Below are 17,683 nucleotides of genomic sequence, written 5' to 3'. Positions count from 1 at the left end.
AATTCTCAAAGAATAAAATAAAAAAATAAAATTAAAATAAAAATAAAAAAGAAGAATTTTGGGTAAAAGTGATGCAAATCTACATATTGACTAATATGTAGAACTGTGAAGTACAGGAATAAAGAGGAAATGTACCTTGTACGTTCAATGGAGGGAAGAGGATTAAGTGAAGGAACTAACTATAGAACATAATAAAGGCAGAAAATACAGTATGCGAAAGTAATGAAAGGCCAAATGAGAGCAATACAATGGTAAGCTGAACCTTAATCCGATAAGTATATCATAATTAAAAAGAACATGGTATTTAAATGAAAAATTATCCAAATTATATGACACATAAAATATAAAAATGACAACAGGATAAACACTGTCGGGAATGGATAAAGTGTTTGCAACACAAGCGTGAAGTCCTGAGTTATAGCCCTAGAACAGTATTTTTAAAGCTACACATTTTGGTGTACTATTGTAAAAGTCACGACCTTGTGGCTGCTATCAATTTTCCCTTTGCTGCCAATGTAGTGCTTGGAGGACTCATTCCTTATGATATATTTAGATCCAGTCTACTCATTTTAATTCTGGTATGACTGGATATAGAACAAATTATTGGTAATTAATAACCATTGAAAGGGGAAGAATTTGTTCTGTGGATTCTTATTTGTAGCTGTGTCGTTCCCCCCCGCTTTGTTTTTTACTATTAAAATGTGCTTCAGTGAACATCCTTAAGAGGAGTCTCTGTGGAGATTATATATGCTAGAGATTTTTCTCTAGGGCACATCCTTAGAAGTGTAATTACTAAGCCACAGGGAGTGCTTACCCATACAAGTGGAATTGCGAGTCTTAGGAAGTACTTATCAGGTGTTCCCAACGTGATTGAGCCAATTTGCTCCTCCACTGTAGTGTGTGATGTTCTACTTCTCAACATTGGTTCAACACTTGATATAATCAGGCATTGATTTCTTTACATGTGTTTTCTTGATATATATGATTGTAAAATGAGCAATCATTCTAATACACATTTACCTGATTACTAGTGAGGTTGTCTTTTCCACTGTTTCTTGTTCAGCTGGGTGCCTTCCTCCATTACCATCCTTGGCTCATCATCTCAGTGGCTGCCTGCCACGCTGCTTTGTTGTCATTCTTTATATAGCCCATGTATAAATCCAGTCATGACCGCATACATCTTTAGTCTGTCTGTAGATATTGCCTTTCATTTTATAGTATATTTTGAATCATTCATGTGGATTATTTACCAATCAGTATTCCGTTTCATTGAGTATTGATCCACAAAACATTTAAAAGCAATAAATGTGAAAGAAGTTTGCATGTGAGTTGCAAATGAAAGGTTCAGGATACTACTAAAATGTGTGTGTGTGTGTGTGTGTGTGTGTGTGTGTGTGTGTGTTTCTAAGCATTAAACCCAGAACCTTACACATACTAAGTACATGCTGCTACCACAAATTTATACTCTAGGAACATTCTTATCTTCTCATCCTTGAGTCCTGGCAGACAAAGTAAACATGGGATGAGACAGAATAGAGACCGTCAAAATAAACCTTCCCTTATACGATCAGTTGATTTATGAGAAAGATTACAGTAATACACAACATGTGGTGTTGGAAGAACTGGATATCCATATGCAAAAGGAAAGTAGACATGCATCTTACATAAAAATCAATTAAAAATGAACTACAGACTTAATGTTATACCCTGAAATTATGAAACAAGTAGAAGAAAACATAAGGACCATGCATAAGGACATTGAAGTGAGTGAGAATTTTTTGGGGGGGTGTGGGGTGGGAAGGGAACTCCAACAATACAGGAAACAAAAGCAAAATTTATACTGGGTTTCATCAAACTGAAAAACTTCTGCAGAATGAGAAGAAAAAGTGAAAAGGCAGATGCCAAAAGGTAAAATATTTTAAACCTGTATTTCTGGCAAAAGACTAATATCCAGAATACATAGGAAACTCGAAATACAAAACAATCCTTAGCAAAATAATATACAACTGAGCTACCTGCTACCTATCGTGCCAATGAGGCTCCAAGAGAACAGGACCCACTCTGTGTTCAGCTAAGCAGGGCTCACAGAGACTGAAGTGGCAACCACAGAGTCTACATGGGTCTGTGCTGGGTCCTCTGCATATATGTTATGGTTGCTTGTTAGCTTGGTGTTCTTGTGGGACTCCTAACAGGGGCAGTAGGGGCTCTCTCTAACTCTTGCCTTATTTTGTCACCCTTGTCTTCCTACTGGTGTGCCTCATCCAGCCTTGATATGAGGGGAGGTTCTTAGCCTCATTGTAACTCACTATGCCATATTTGTTTGATATCCCTGAGAGGTTTCTTCTTTTCTGAAGAGAAACAGAGGAGGAGTGGAAAATGAAGAGCAGAGTTGATCTAGGGGAGAAGGGAGGTGGGGGAGAAATTGAGAGGATGGAGGGAGGAGAAACTGTGGTTGTGACGTATTGTATGAGAGAAGAATAAATAAATACATAAATTAAAAAGAAATAGCATAATAATAATAATATAATCTTAGAATGAGCAATAGACCCAAGAAGAATTCTCTCAAAAGAAGACATACATATTGTTGAAAGGAATAGACAAAGACAATACAAAACAAAAATTAAACCCAAAGTCACCCATCATCAGGAAATGCAAATTAAAGACACAATGTAGTATCCCCTTATCCCCAGCAAGAATGTCAAATAGCAAAAAGACAAAAGACAGAGCAAGCATGTCCCTTATGAGAATGGGAACAATTGGGAAGCCTGCCAAACTGTTGGGAGGACTAGAAAACCACGTGATGGGTCCTCAAAACACTAAACATAGACTTAGCATATGATTGAATAATTCCACTTCTGGGTATGTACCCAAAAAACTCAAATCAGAATCTTTAGCGACATCATCATGCTCATATTCATTGCTGTATTATTCCCAATAGCTAAAATTGTGGAAGCAGTCCAAGTTTTCATAGATGAATGAGTGGAATTTTAAATATGTGTATAGTGTAATATATAGTTCAACAATTAAAGACAAGGAAACCAAACAGAGAAACCTTGTCTTGAAAAAAACAACAACAAAAGAAAGCAAAAACAACCTTGAGGACATTATATTAAGTGAAATAAGTTAGTTACAAAAAAGGTAAGTAAGTATTAGATTACTCTGAAATAAAGTACTCAGACTAGTCAAAAATCGCATCAACAGAAGGTAGAGGCCAATGTCTAGGGACTGGAAATATATTGTTTAATGGATATAGAAACCATGCCTTACCTGATCAAAAGAGTTACCAAGATGGATGGTTGATAATGGCTGCACAAAAATTATGTATGTTATTAGTACCACTGAACTATATACATAAAATGTGAGAAATGCTATATTATGTTAGATATGTGTTAGAAAAAATAAGGAAAAGGTATACAAATTCACATGCCTCTATTGCTAGATAAGGTCTGGGTTTATACCCTTTCTCTTGAATATAGCCTTAGTTATTCATTCATTTAGAGCAACTTACCCTGAAATAACCTTTGGTTCTTCATTTTAGCTGATAGGAAAAGGGACTTATTTATTCAGTGATCTTTCTAAAAATGAACTTATCTGGCAGAAGAACTTCACACCTCACTGGTCTTTAACACTTCTTTCATATGACACATATAAATGTATCCATGATTTTTATTGGAATTTTTAAACTTAAAAATTAAGTGAATAAAAGTTTACAGACTGATATATTTTTACTACACTTTTATTAGCCTGCAAGGGATGCCATGAAAAATATCACAGATTGGGTATGAACTGAAACTCATTTCTCACAATTATAGAAGCAAAAACTCCAAGATCAAGGTGTAGTGATGATTTGTGTCTGTTGAGGACTCTCTTCCCAGCTTATACATGGCTACCTGCTTACTATGTGCTCACATGGCTTTTCCTCTGAGCACATATGAAGGAAACAGCATATCATATTCCTTTTTAAAATAAGCATACAAATCCTGTGTTACTAAGTCTTCAATCTCAGACTACATCTAACCTTTAGTTTCAACACAATTTTAGGTCTTATTTTCAAACTCAGTAGTCACATATGGCTGGGGGGGGCTTTAAATGAGTTCAAAGAAGACAAAAGTTAGTTCATAGAAATCTCCTAGAATTTCTTGAAATGTGATGGGGGAAATTGTGCTAATTCCTTCAGACTGCATCACTGATTTCTAAGCAACCAGGTTGAGAAAGTTACCAGGGCTTTCAAGATTGTTCATGGCTGCACAGGCACTCTAATCTCCCAACTCCAAGGGTCTTTCTTAGTAGAACAAACTGAAATGCTTTTGGCTTTCTGATTTCATAGATTCTAGCTTAAAAACTTCCTCTCGTTTCCCAGAGAACTTCTTACATAGAACGTTTGTTATTATTATTATCATCATCATCATCATCATTATTATTGTTGGAAACAGATAATATTTAATCAAAAGACCAGTAAGTTAAAACACACACACACACACACACACACACACACACACACACACACACACACACACACACACACACACATACCTTCTAAAAATACCATTGAGTTCATTTTGAATTGGCTTCTACTGCCAGGCATGGAGCCTGACCTTAAGTGTGGTTTGTGTACTCAGTGAGACTTTGTTGAGGAAAACTGATTTGTCCTTTGCAAGTGGATGCCAGTTGGAGATAGCTTGTGGATTAGGGATGAGAGATCTTGTCCACTCCCTTTCTCTCAGTATTGGGACCCCATCTAGCTTGAACCTGTGCAGGCCCTGTGCTGCTGCCACCATCTCTGTGACTTTATATTGTGTCAGTTCTATTGTTTCTGAAGTGCCTTGTTTCCTTTGTATCTTCTGTCCCATCTGGCTCCTTACAATCTTCCCACCTCCTCTTCCACAGGGTTTTCTGAGCCCAGAGGGGAGGGACTTGGTGAAGACATTCCACTTAGGGCTGAGTGTTCCAAGATCTCTCACATTCTGCACATTGTCCATCTGTGGGTTTCTGTATTTGTTCCCATCTGCTTCAGGAGGCAGCTTCTCTGATGATGGCTGAGTGACACACTGATGAGTATAGCAGAATGTCATTAGGAGCCATTTTATTATATTCTTTTAGCAGAACGATAGTATGTGGCTTTCCCCTTGGCACTCGGCATATCTATTTTCAGTTCTTGACTGCCCAAGTAGTCCTAGGAGTAATTTTTCTGAATGAAAAATCGAAACCAAAAAACATTGTATCTTCCTCAAAGCACATGGCAGAGATGACTGAGATCTAAATCCTAGCTCATCCTGAGCTTGGCTGAACCCTGGTATCCTCCATGCCATGCCATACAGCCAATCTTGGCACAACATCAGTCTTTGAGCCTTAGATCCACTGGTAAAATAGGGCTGTCTGTACTTCAGTAGATAAATAGCTTGGCTGGCCATGGAAAGCCAAAAGACCCCATAACAGGGAATTGAGATTTACAGTTCTGTGATAAGATGTACTCCTCCCTTTTTGGTGGGACTCTATGCCCTACTCGTTCACTATAGCTGGCAATTAGCCTATTCTTGGGGTGGTAGGATGAACTCAGCTTAAATGATCAGAGTCAGTTCTACAGTCTTCTAGGGCCCATTCTCTAAGACCCTGACTTTACTTTGAACGTTCCAGGAAAAAACCTACACTCACTGGTATTTCTGCATATGTGATTATATTTGTTTATTTAAATAAAATCAACATATTATGAACTTCATCCTTTAATGAAAGTGAGCAATTTGGTGGGTTTTCTGCATTCAGACGTATACAGTTATCGTCACAATTTTAAAACATTTTCCTTTTCCCTACAAGTACACTTGTACCATTAGCATTCTTATCCTCTGGTCCAACTCTAAGCCATCACTAATTCACTCTGCCTTTATAGAGTTACTTAGCATGGCTATCTCGTAAGTGGAATCATAAAATATGTGGTTTCTACATCATTAGTCATTGGTTTCTTTCTCTTAGCACAGTGGTTTCAGACTTTATCCTCCTTGTGTGTGTCAGCACTTCCTTCCATAGCTAAGTATTATTCCATCAGATGAGTGTTACAGGTTGTATTTGTATCTTGATTAGCATGTGGACACATGACTTTGTCTATTATAAATAAATCTGCTATGGACATTCATTATAAGTTTTAATGTCATCAAATACTTTAATTTCTCTTGGTACACATATTTAGGACCTGACTTACTGGGCCACCAGGCTGCTCTGTAACCAACTATTTGAGAAACTAAAAGAGGTTCCAGTTTTCCATGTCCTAACTAGTACTTGTTATTACCTTTTTAATTGTAGTGATTCTAGCGGGTATAGAGTGCCATTTCACTGTGGGGTCTTTGTTTGTTTGTTTGGTTGGTTGGTTGGTTTGGGAGTTTTTGTTTGTTTGTTTGTTTGGTTGGTTGGTTGGTTGGTTGGGTTTTTCATTACAGAATTTCTCTGTGTAGCCCTGGCTGTCCTGGAACTTTCTCTGTAGAGCAGGCTGACCTTGAATTCATAGAAGTCCTCCTGCCTCTGCCTCACTAGTGCTGGGATTAAAGGCATGCACCACCACCAACCGGCTCACTGCAGTTTTTGATTCCCACCCCATAATGATTAATTAGTAATGGAATAGTCAAATTTTGTCATGTATGAATTTTCTTTCTTTTTTTATGTGTAAATTTTCTACTGAGGAATGTCTTTTCAATATTTTGCTCAATTTTAAAATCAGGTTATTCGTCTTTTCATTGCCATTTTAAGACACAAACAAGCAACATTAAATAGATGCAATATGTACATTATGTGATATATATATATACATATATATATGTATATATATATATATGGATAGATAGGTAGATAAATAGATACACAACAAAATAAAGGAAAGATCATGCATTTCAAATTTTTAACACGTTTTTATTGATTATTTAGAAAATTCATATAATGTACCCTGATCACCCTTACTTCCCAGTCAGTTCTCCCAGGTTAGCACCCCCACCCTTTGTCCTCCTGCAAAACAGACTTTTAAAAAGTCCAATTCGTGTCATCCATATAGTCCTCTGAGCATGGTCAAGCTCTCGGAGGCCAGTCTCTTACAGAAAAGTGAGTCCTTCCCCAGCCTGACTCCCGCCTGTAGCCTTCTAGTGTGGAGAGCTATATTTCAGCATCCTCATTACAATTTTTTTATTACGTATTTTCCTCAATTACATTTCCAATGCTATCCCAAAATTCCCCCATACCCCCCCCCCACTTCCCTACCCACCCATTCCCATTTTTTGGCCCTGGTGTTCCCCTGTACTGGGGCATATAAAGTTTGCAAGTCCAATGGGCCTCTCTTTCCAGTGATGGCCGACTAGGCCATCTTTTGATACATATGCAGCTAGAGTCAAGAGCTCCGGGGTACTGGTTAGTTCATAATGTTGTTGCACCTACAGGGTTGCAGATCTCTTTAGCTCCTTGGATACTTTCTCTAGCTCCTCCATTGGGGGCCCTGTGATCCATCCAATAGTTGACTGTGAGCATCCACTTCTGTGTTTGCCTCATTACAATTTTTAAGAGTTCCCGTCAATGGTCTTCTGTCTAGGTTGTTACATTTGGGGGTGGGGTGGGAGTTGTCATAGAAGCCTTCTATGTCCCTCTTAATCAACTGTGAGTCTGCAGTCATCTATAACACTGCAGAAGAAGCTTCCTTGTCATTTACAGTCAGCAGGAGCATGGATTCTGGACTTCCACATGGTGTCTGGCAACAGCAGGGATCATAGACATCTACTTGTCCTCCAGCATCAACATGTGTCATGGACCTCAGCACACTCTCTGGTGACAATACTGGCAATGGACAGGAATGGGGTCCCCAGCACCAGCCTGGACCACAGACATTAACATGGCTTCAGACATAGCCTTTGGTGGTAACATATGCCAGGGACATCAACACAGCCCCCCAGCTCTTGTAGGCTAGAGACCCAGACATGACCCCTGGCAGTAGCATGGATCACAGACATCAACAGAGCCTCAGGTTGCAGTGCAGACAACTCACATTTTCATGGTCCTAGGTGGCATCACAGCTCACATACATCAACATGGCTTCAGGTGACAGCATGGACCACAGGCATCTACAAGACCTTCAGTAGTACCATAGACCATGGAGGAAAGGAGTGATTCATTTGAGAGCAGAGGGGAACAAAATGAGTTGCAAGGGAGAGAGAAAGGGTTACAAATGATGCAACACAGTACTTACTATGAAATGATCAAAATATATACATAATTTTAATTAATAAAGGCTTAATAACATAGATATTAGTTTTTTTTAACCAAAACCACAATTTTCAAATTTTTTCTCCTATTTTGTGGGTTCCTTTCATTTTTGTTCTAGGAATGAAATTTAATTTTTAATTTGTAACAATCTCATTTACATTAATATCAAGCCATAGTTTATTTTTTAAGATGCCTCTATAAAGCTCCATTTTCTTCCTTTCTTTCATTTTGCTATCAAAGTATATACAAAGTTTGACTTAATTAGTAGTATTCTTACTAACATGGATTTCTTACTTACTGGTTTATGCAGACATATTTTAAATAAATGGAAAAAAGAAAGCCAAAACCAAAAATAAATCTATTCAAATTATTACTCAGCGTTTTTTCTCCATTTTAGTTTGAAGGATTCACTCAACATTTAAGAAATTTTTTAACATTTTTTTCCTCTATAAGAGTGTTTTTCTTGTGCACCAAGTGAATTCAGTACCCACAAAGGACAGAAGGGGCACTATATTCTCTAGAACTGAAGTTACTGATGGTTGTTGGCTACCATGTGGGTGCTATGAACCAAGCCCAGGTCATCTGCGAGAGGAACAAGTGCGTTTAACACTCCAGACAACCTTAGCATTTCTTATAGGGCAGATTTGCTAGTCAAGAATGGTGTCACTTTTTGTCAATCTGAAAATGTCATTTCTTCTTTATTTTCCAAGGCCACTTTTTGCTGGATATATGATTGTTCATTTCAGTTTTGTGCTTTCAGTGATTTGATCTGGCATTCTATTGTCTTCTGCCCTTCTAGTGAGAAATGAAATATCTGTATTCCCTTTCTGCTTTCAAAAGTCTATCTTTGGTATTGGCTGCTAACAGTTTGTTTATGACATGTGGCTCCATCTGAATTCATTCTACTTTGAGCTGAGTTTCTTCAATGTATAGATTAAGTCACTATTGTAGATGCCAGGAAGTACTTGCTGACAGGAGCCTGGTATAGCTGTCTCTTGAGAGGCTCTGCCAGAGCCTTACAAATACAGAGGTGGATGCTTGCAGCCAACAATTGAACTGATCATAGGGTCCCCAATGGAGGAGTTAGAGAAATGCCTGAAGGAGTTGAAGGGGTTTGCAACCCCATAGAAAGAACCACAATATCAACCAATCAGACCCACCAGAGCTCCCAGGGACTAAACCACCAACCAAAGAGTACACATGGCTCCAGCTGCATATGTAGCAGAGGATGGCCTTGACCAGCATCAATGAGAGGAGAGGTCCTTGGTCCAGTGAAAGCTTGATGCCTCAGTGTAGAGGAATTCGAGGGCAGGGAGGTGCGAGTGGGTGGGTGGGTGTGGGAGCAGCCCCATAGAAGCAGGGGAAGGGGGAGGAGATAAGGGGCTTCCAGGGGGGAAACCTGGAAAGGGGGATAACCTTTGAAATGTAAATAAAGAAAATATCCAATAAAAAAATTTTAAAAGATGTTTTATCACATTTGGGAATTTTGAGATGCTTTTCATAGATTTTTGCGCCCCCCCTCCCGCTTTGGACTCGCATAATGAACTTTAACATAGCCCACTCTCCCGAGGCTCTGTTAGATTTTCTTCAGCTTTTGCCTTTTTGATTTTCACATTTGATAATCTCAATTGCTCTATATTCAAGTTCACTGACTTTTTCTGTCTTCCATTTACCCAAGTCTACTTTGAATTCTGTTTAGTTTTAAAGTTTTTCAATTAGAGTTATTTTATAATCTCCACTTGGTCCATCTTCATTCTTTCTCCATCTTTACTGATATAGTTCACATCAGTATAGAAAGAAATTTCATTCTCATACTTCTCCTTAGTTCTATAAACATAACTTCTGTTTCTTCCATTCTTTTTCCCATTAATATCTTTTTTCATGAAGATACTAATATTATGAAGAAAATAATTGACATAGTTCATGAATATAATGATAAGCTGAAACATAAATTCCCTGCCCCCAAGGACATAAAATTGATCTAAAGTGGATCAATATGCTTAATAAGTTTATATTAAAAATCATTTTTATGCATACCTCTCATATGCTCATAAAGCAATCAATATAAAACAAATGTAAAAGCTTGTTTTATGCTTGAATTCAGTTGATGCCCTAGAATTCACAAGTTTTAAGCATTTACCAGCACCATTGTGTTTCAAAATTTTATAGTACTTTATATATTGATAATCAACATTTAAAAACTGAATACATAAAATGGTCTAAATATCATTAATACATTTTTCTAACCTTTTGCTATTTATAATTTCAGACTTTCCAAATGTTTTCAGTGAATTGACTAAACAAATAGTAATATCTGAGGTATCAAAATAGTCATATTTATTCAGGTTTCAAGCCACAATTTCTACTCCCAAAATATGGAGGCACACATGTTAATGGCTCTTTTTTTTCCAACTTCCTATGCCCACAGTTACACAGTCTACAGTATAACCTCATTATGTCATCATTGATGTTCCCTCTTCACCAGTGGCATCTTGGGACATCTGAGGGTTCTTTAGCATTTCAACCTGGCCTAACTCAAGGCATGTTTCCATGTTCTGTATGTCACTCTTCACAGTGACAGCTGAATCTCTGTAACTATTGACTTTTTTTCTAATTGCCTCATCTTCATGAGCCTCAAGGAAACCGCAGTATGTCTTTATTCATCTAGATCCATGCGTTCTCTATGTGTTGCAAGCTCTTTTAGTTTTTACTTCATACAGTGTTGATCCGGTACAATTCTAGTTCTTGTTGATTAATACCACATCTGAAACTCTGAATTCATTTTACTAACATGATCACCATTTTAGTGACAGTTCAACAAATCAAACCCTATCACTGGGACCTCGAAGTATAGAAGGCTTCAAAATTTTGTATTTATTTTAGATGCTTATTGTATCCAGACTTTCTCCATGTTATATTTCTAAAACAGCTTTCTGAAAGATGCACTACATTTTAGATCTTGGCTGTACTGCATCCATTCACAATAAATTCTTCCAGATGTTTGGGATGGCATGAACTATTGACAAGATGACTCCAGAAATTACTTATATCAATATCTACAACTTGTTGGGATCTATTAGATAAATGGTAACTCGAATGCTCATACATACTTAGTTCATATTTCCCAGGCTTGGTACCAGTTTGTGTGTGTGTGTGTGTGTGTGTGTGTGTGTGTGTGTGTGTACCAGTTTTGAATACAGATTGACAATTTCTACAGGGGGAAAAGTGTTTTTGGAATTGTATGTATAACTATGGATATCCTGAAAGATGAATCTTCAGGATGTTTTGTATCTAGAGGGAACTATACACCGGAGAAATTCTATCTTTAGAATACATTGTTTTGAAGAATAATAACAATCCGGCCTATCACAAATTTCTTTGATATGAAGTGGGTTTTGATGCATTCCAAATTCAGAATCAGCTGTTCCAGATAGTACAAACTCTATTTTTGTGCCATCTTTTGCCTGACCTCAATCATAGCCTTCTAGTAATCCTTAGCTTTTGTTTTATGGCAGTCTCTAGCACATTTGGAATGAAATGACATAGTCCAGCCCAGATACTTACTGAAGGATAACACCATTCATCACCTCTTTCGGAATAGCCAATTTAACTTCAAGTCTTTTAGCATGGGCTCAAACCAAACAAATCCTGCACCCACAGCTCTCCTTTACTCAGGGGAACTTTGATTTTTTTTTTTCCAAACACAAAGCAATGAATTCTAAAGCACACTGTACCCAAGTTCCTGGTGACTGAAAATATCTTTGACATTGTTTGCAGAAAGGAATTAAGAGCTGTTTCAGAATGCCTTAACTGCTGTCTACTTGCTTCACAAACAGACCACACAAATATTGACAGGACTTAAACTAATTGTGCTACCACACTCATAGCATAAAATCAGGTCCAGAGCTACAATTAATGCATTCTGTTATATACTTCATTTTTCTCATTGTGAGGTACCTCAAATACATGTCTAAATTCATAGTAATTCAGCAGCAAAATAAACTCCTGCTTCCTTTTCAGTAGCCCTTCCATTATTAAGTCCCTTAATATATTTCTTTTTTTAAAAAAAAGATACATTTATCTATTTTAGGTATACAAGTACACTGTAGCTGTCTTTAGACATACCAGAAGAGGGCACATTGGAGTACATTACAGATGGCTGTGAGCCACCATATGGTTGCTAGGTATTGAACTCAGGACCTCTGTAAGAGGACTTAGTGCTCTTTACTGCTGAGCCATCTCCCCGTACCAATGTATTTCAAGTGACATATTTACAGTTCTTGTCTAACTTCAATGGACTGGGCTTCTTTGAAGATACCTTCATTTCACCACCTTTTGCTTTTTAGCCTATGTATTATTGGTCATAGTTTCTATGTAGGCTATTTTTTATGTATCATATATTCTTTTGTTGTTGAAAAAGAAATGTTTTAAACAAAGTAATTTACAACTTTGGAAATAATCTATTGTGACAACCTCCAAAAGGGTTGCTGCATTTTGCTATCTATTGTTTATTTATTGACTTTTGTGACCTAAATCTTTAAGGCTTTCTTCTTTGCAATGGAGAACCAATGAAATATTTGCTCTTTCAACTTATTGGTCAGGTAGTTTTGGGAGAACTATTTCCTTAAATGTCCCAAATCAACAACTCTCCTAGCCTTTGCCAAAGGGAGTGGGTGGAGGTCGGGACCTGCATTGCTACTCAGAAAGACAACTTCTAATTCTGCTTAGACATAACTCCCAACTTATACTGAGCCTCAAGGTCAGCTAGGGTTGAAAAGTTAGACCCCTATCTGGGTTTTCCTAGGTAGATGTGTTGTATAAATAATATGCCTTCCCAGGGTGAAATCACTTGGCACAATTAGAGATGAATAAAAGGGAAAGCTCCTTAATAATATTGTAGGACCAGCTTTGGCTAATGCTCAAAGAGGAACCAGCATAGAATATATTTTGCTAACTTTTATACACCTTACACATACGCATTCCACAAACACTATCATCCTTAATTCTCTTTCAGGTCCTGGCCCCATGTTACAGTTTGAACAATTTAAACAGGGACAGGCGCCAGCAAGTCTGGCCACTAAGGCAGACTGGAAACTTACACAGCACAGATACTGACTAGTGCCAGGATCATTTGAAGTACACCAGCACTGTTCTTCACAAACAATTGCTCCCCAATCTTATCTTGCCCACCTGGCTGAATTATCACTTTCTCAAGAGAGATCTGGTTCTTTAGGCCACTTGATAAAAACATGTCCTTTGATATGGAGATGGACCTAATGGCTGGTTTTAAGTCAGGGTTGTCTCCCAGCTCATAGGAATGGGGCTTAAGGGTTATCAGTTTGGGTGAACAATCATTTACATCCCCGAATCCTAAAGTCTCAAAGTCTCCCTTATCTCTAACAGGTCTGGTTAGCAAGTTACTTATCTTCCAGGGCAGTGCTCCTTAAAGTTTGCTTGTGTGGTTTAAAGTCTCCTAGAAGCAAGTCTGTTAGTAAGTTCTCTTAAAGTCTCCTAGAAGCAAGTCTGTTAGTAAGTTCTTCTTAACATCAACTCTTTTCCTTTGAGTTTCTTCTATATGAAAAATGCAGTTCTGAGCAGGCACACAGCCCTACTCATGCTAATGACCTTCTAAGGACTAGGTTGATATTTTTAAAAAAAGTGACAAAACAAAACAAAAACAAAACAGAACAAAACAAAACAAAACAAAAAAACAACAAACAAAAACTTTGAACATCTCATTCTCTGGCGTTTCCTTTTCAGATTTTTGACAGCTTGTTTTTGTCCCAAGCGGTTTGTTTGTTTGTTTGTTTGTTTGTTTGTTTTAACAGACCCAGGTTGCTGCTGGGTTAAGCTATGGCCACTGATTGTTTTTGACAATGCTTCTAGGGAGAAGTCTTTTCACACGGAATAAACTCAAGTCAAATAAAGATAGGCCTTGGGGAAATAATTTTCCAGGGAACGTCCAGACGTAGTAATCATAGCAGCTAACTGAATTTGGAACTTTGCAGAAAGTAAAAATTTGTCCCCCATCCACTGGGGGTGGGGGGTTGTTGGGGCTGCTGGGGTGCTGATTTTCACAGACATGTTAAGATGGTCTGTGTTTAAGCCTACCAGGGGATTGGGGAAAAGTAAAATGTCAAGCTCAAAGTGCAACTACATTCACTGTTGTTAACAAAATTCAACATTGTTTTGTGACTATAGGCTCTTTGGATGATTACTAGTGTTCTGTTAAATTCTAAAATAAAAAAAAGAGCAACTTTGACCTCTTTTGATAGAATTCTCATTGCTTTTACAGGGGAAAGAATTTCCAGAAGGCCCTGCTATTTTCACTGGGAGTACTTGACAATTTTCAACTCAGTGGCACTACCACGAATGGTACTGAAGACAGCATCATCTGAACTTTTCAAGCAGCATGAGCTGAGCTTGGGCTTCTAGCAGTTACCCTGTCTAAATGTGTGATATTTGTCTGCAGAAAAACTTTTATTTATGATATGGATTGGTCCATGAAACTCTGTAACTATAAACATTGGTCTCCAATTAAAACGTGCCACAACTGAGGTGATTATATTTATAAATAGGCTTATAAGATGTGCAGACAATGTGGTAGAAATATCCATAGTATATATAACAACTTTTGCTCTTTAAATCTTTTGAGTGCAGTCTAAGATCACAATTGTTCTCTGATAATTTTACATAGTGATAGCTCAGGCTGTGGGATCAGCATGATTAATTAAATACTGACACGGTGATATTTAAAAATGACTTTTAGGACTGGTAATAGAACAGAAATGTAATAAGTGTAATAATTGTTTAAATAACGATAACATTTAATATTTAACCCAAAAGATGTTTGTCATAAAACTTGGGGGGAGGGTATTCAGATGTATAATCCCAAGCCTGTAATCTCAACATCCAGGAGCAAGAGGCAGGTAGGCTTTGATGCTAAGGCCAGCCTGTGCTGCACAACAAGACCTTGTCTACAAAAACCACAGAAATGTTTGTAATGTTCTCACTTCTGTGATGACCGACCTGGACAAGAATGGAACAACATAAGCTTTCTCCTCTCCCCTCCATTCTGTTCTACTCTTGACATGCCTTCTCTCATCTAATTGCCTTTGTTTTCCTTTGTGAGTTTACCTTCCATATAAGCATCCCTAAACGATCTAATTCTGGTTTATATAGGTTCCAACTTTCACACTTGTAATCTGTTGTATGCATTCCATTGTGACTACTTCCTTTCCCACCATAGTTTTGAGGCACTTCTCTGTGCTATTGTAGAAGTCTGTGATTGATTCATTTTTATTGTTGTGCAGTATCCTATTATAGAATATAACACAATTTGCCTGTGTTAACTGTGATGGACAACCTGAGTGTTTCTAGTGTTTGACAGTTGTAAAGCCATGTATATGCTTAGACTTACCTCCTACTGTACATAGCACTTGAATTCTGTCTGACTTATTTAAGAAACTGTACATCAGTAGTTTCCTGCACCAATGTAACAATGGGTTGGGTTTGTATTCAGACAGTGGAAAAGGGAATTTTCCATTGGACACCTGGCGTGATGAGACTAGAGGTCAGAGGATGAGAAGTGAGAAGGCTCTTTCTTTCCCTCTATTCTGCCCACATCTTAACTATACCATAGCATTTATACCATGAGAACCAGGATTAGCCACCTCTAGTATATGAGATAATGTATACCGTGGAGTGTGTGTGCATGTACGTGAGCACACACACGTGTGTGCATGCATGTGTGCATGTGTGTGTGTGTGTGCACTCATGTGTGTGTTAGATGCTTTTGTCTCTGTGACAAAAATAATTGAGGTCATAAAGTGATAGAGCACAAATCTCAGCTCCTCGTTTCAGAGATTTAAATCTGTGCGTAAGTGCCCCCACTGCTTTTAAGTCTGTGTGGTAGGCAGAAGAGTTATCATAGAAAGGCAAGGAAGACAGAAGCCGCTTACCTTATAGGTAGGAAGCACAGAGTGGCAGGAAGAAGCCAGAGACAAGATAATGTTCTTCAAATACATGGTCTCAGTGGCCTACTTCGTGCATATAACTCATCGCTGCACTAATGGATTGTATCACAATGTTCTCCACTGTAAAATGAAAATAACATTATTTCTTTAAAGACAGTTGTTGAAGGGTTAGCTGAGTTAGACTTTTGCATGTATGTAATGGAGTAACATGGTCTTGTTAGTAGTCCTAATGTGGAGTAAACATAACTCACTGGACTGAGCATTTCAGAGTATTTTGAGATCTTTGATTTTTTTAAGGACTTGTTTTTGATTACTTGGGAAAAGCATAGAGTGGGCTGGAGATCTATGACTCAGCAGTTAAGAAAGAGCCCTTGTTTCCCTCCGGAAGACAAGGGTTCAGTTCCTAACACCTGCATGGTGACTCACCATCATTCATAACTCCGATTCCAGACAATCCAATGACCTCCCCTGACCCCTGAGGGCAGCAGGTGTGTACATACCGATGAGCAAAACCCTCATGCACATACAATTTTAAGCAATCTTTTTTTTTTTTAAAAAAAAGTTTTTTTAGAAAAAAAAAAGCAGGGACTAGCACAAAGGTCACTCTCTCTTTAGTTGTCCTGGGTCTGCTGAGTGACAAAATAAAGCCCATCTCATGGTTCAGAAACTCAGCTATTTGTTATCCACCCAAACTGAGACAATTAAAAAAATGCCTCACATTTGACATCTGAGTTTAGAGGGGCCAAAGTAATACCACGCATGTCTTGCCTCTTGGTCCTGTTTGCTGAATAACGTGTTTCAGTTTTCTCCCATGTAGCTGTTCTTTCCATCAGGAAACTTGCACAGTGGTCCAACCCAAAAGCTATCAGGGCCTTTTCAGATCTAGTCTCAGCTTATTCCTTGTTGCATCTTACCTGTCCAACCAATGCCAGGACTAGCCTGTATCAAAAACAGCCTCTTCTGCTGGGTGTAGTCACTCTCACCTTTCAACCCAGCCCTTGAGAGAGAGAGAGAGAGAGAGGGGGGGGGAGGGAGAGGGAGAGAGAGAGAGAGAGAGAGAGAGAGAGAGGGAGAGAGAGAGAGAGTGTGTGTGTGTGAGGCAGGTGGATCTTTGTGGGTTCGAGGGCAACCTCGTCTACAGAGTGAGTTCAAGGACAGACAGGCCTCCACAAAGAAATTCTGTCTCCAAAAAACGTTCAAATTAAAAAAAAAAAAAGGAAGGAAGGAAAGAAAGAAAGAAAGAAACTAGCCTCTTCTACTTGAGGACAGGAAAACCCCAGACACATTGAAAATGAATCTGCAGGATATCATGTGTTGTTGTCTTCTTTTAGAAGTAATCTAGCATACCTAGATTGTGAGCCATTGGAATCAGAACCCATTTGCCTCTGTTGAAAAGGGACTTGCCTATGTCTCCACTGTTAGTCTCAAGTGAGGAACAAGCCAAAGGTTTGTTTGGGGAAAGGGTGTGTGAAAGAGAT

General features: G+C 38.2%; 1 protein-coding gene, 1 long non-coding RNA gene and 1 pseudogene across 3 annotated transcripts in view; 1 reads left to right on the top strand and 2 right to left on the bottom strand.

Moving 5' to 3' along the window:
• Rbm41 (RNA binding motif protein 41) overlaps positions 1–15,590 on the top strand; it is a 109,085-nt gene extending 93,495 nt beyond the window's left edge. The window contains exon 7 of the mRNA NM_001172148.1: positions 14,525–15,590. Coding sequence (NP_001165619.1) covers positions 14,525–14,664 — 140 coding nt within the window. The 3' untranslated portion in view covers positions 14,665–15,590. The remainder of the gene's footprint in view (positions 1–14,524) is intronic.
• Positions 7,511–17,240, bottom strand: Gm52431. 2 transcript variants are annotated; one of them, XR_003953087.1, is made up of 4 exons: positions 17,120–17,240; positions 16,191–16,325; positions 8,012–8,096; positions 7,511–7,839 (listed from the first exon to the last, which is right to left on the bottom strand). It is a non-coding gene; the product is annotated as a predicted gene, 52431 (long non-coding RNA). The 2 variants fall into 2 exon arrangements; XR_003953086.1 differs by having other exon boundaries at positions 7,511–8,096.
• On the bottom strand, positions 10,686–12,146 carry Gm15011 (predicted gene 15011; annotated as a pseudogene).
• Positions 17,241–17,683: the final 443 nt, after the last annotated feature.

Source organism: Mus musculus, chromosome X, assembly GCF_000001635.26.
Source record: "Mus musculus strain C57BL/6J chromosome X, GRCm38.p6 C57BL/6J".
Classification (NCBI taxonomy): Eukaryota; Metazoa; Chordata; class Mammalia; order Rodentia; family Muridae; genus Mus; species Mus musculus.
The sequence above is the reverse complement of the archived record's forward strand: the minus strand, read 5'-3'. Positions and strand labels throughout refer to the sequence as shown.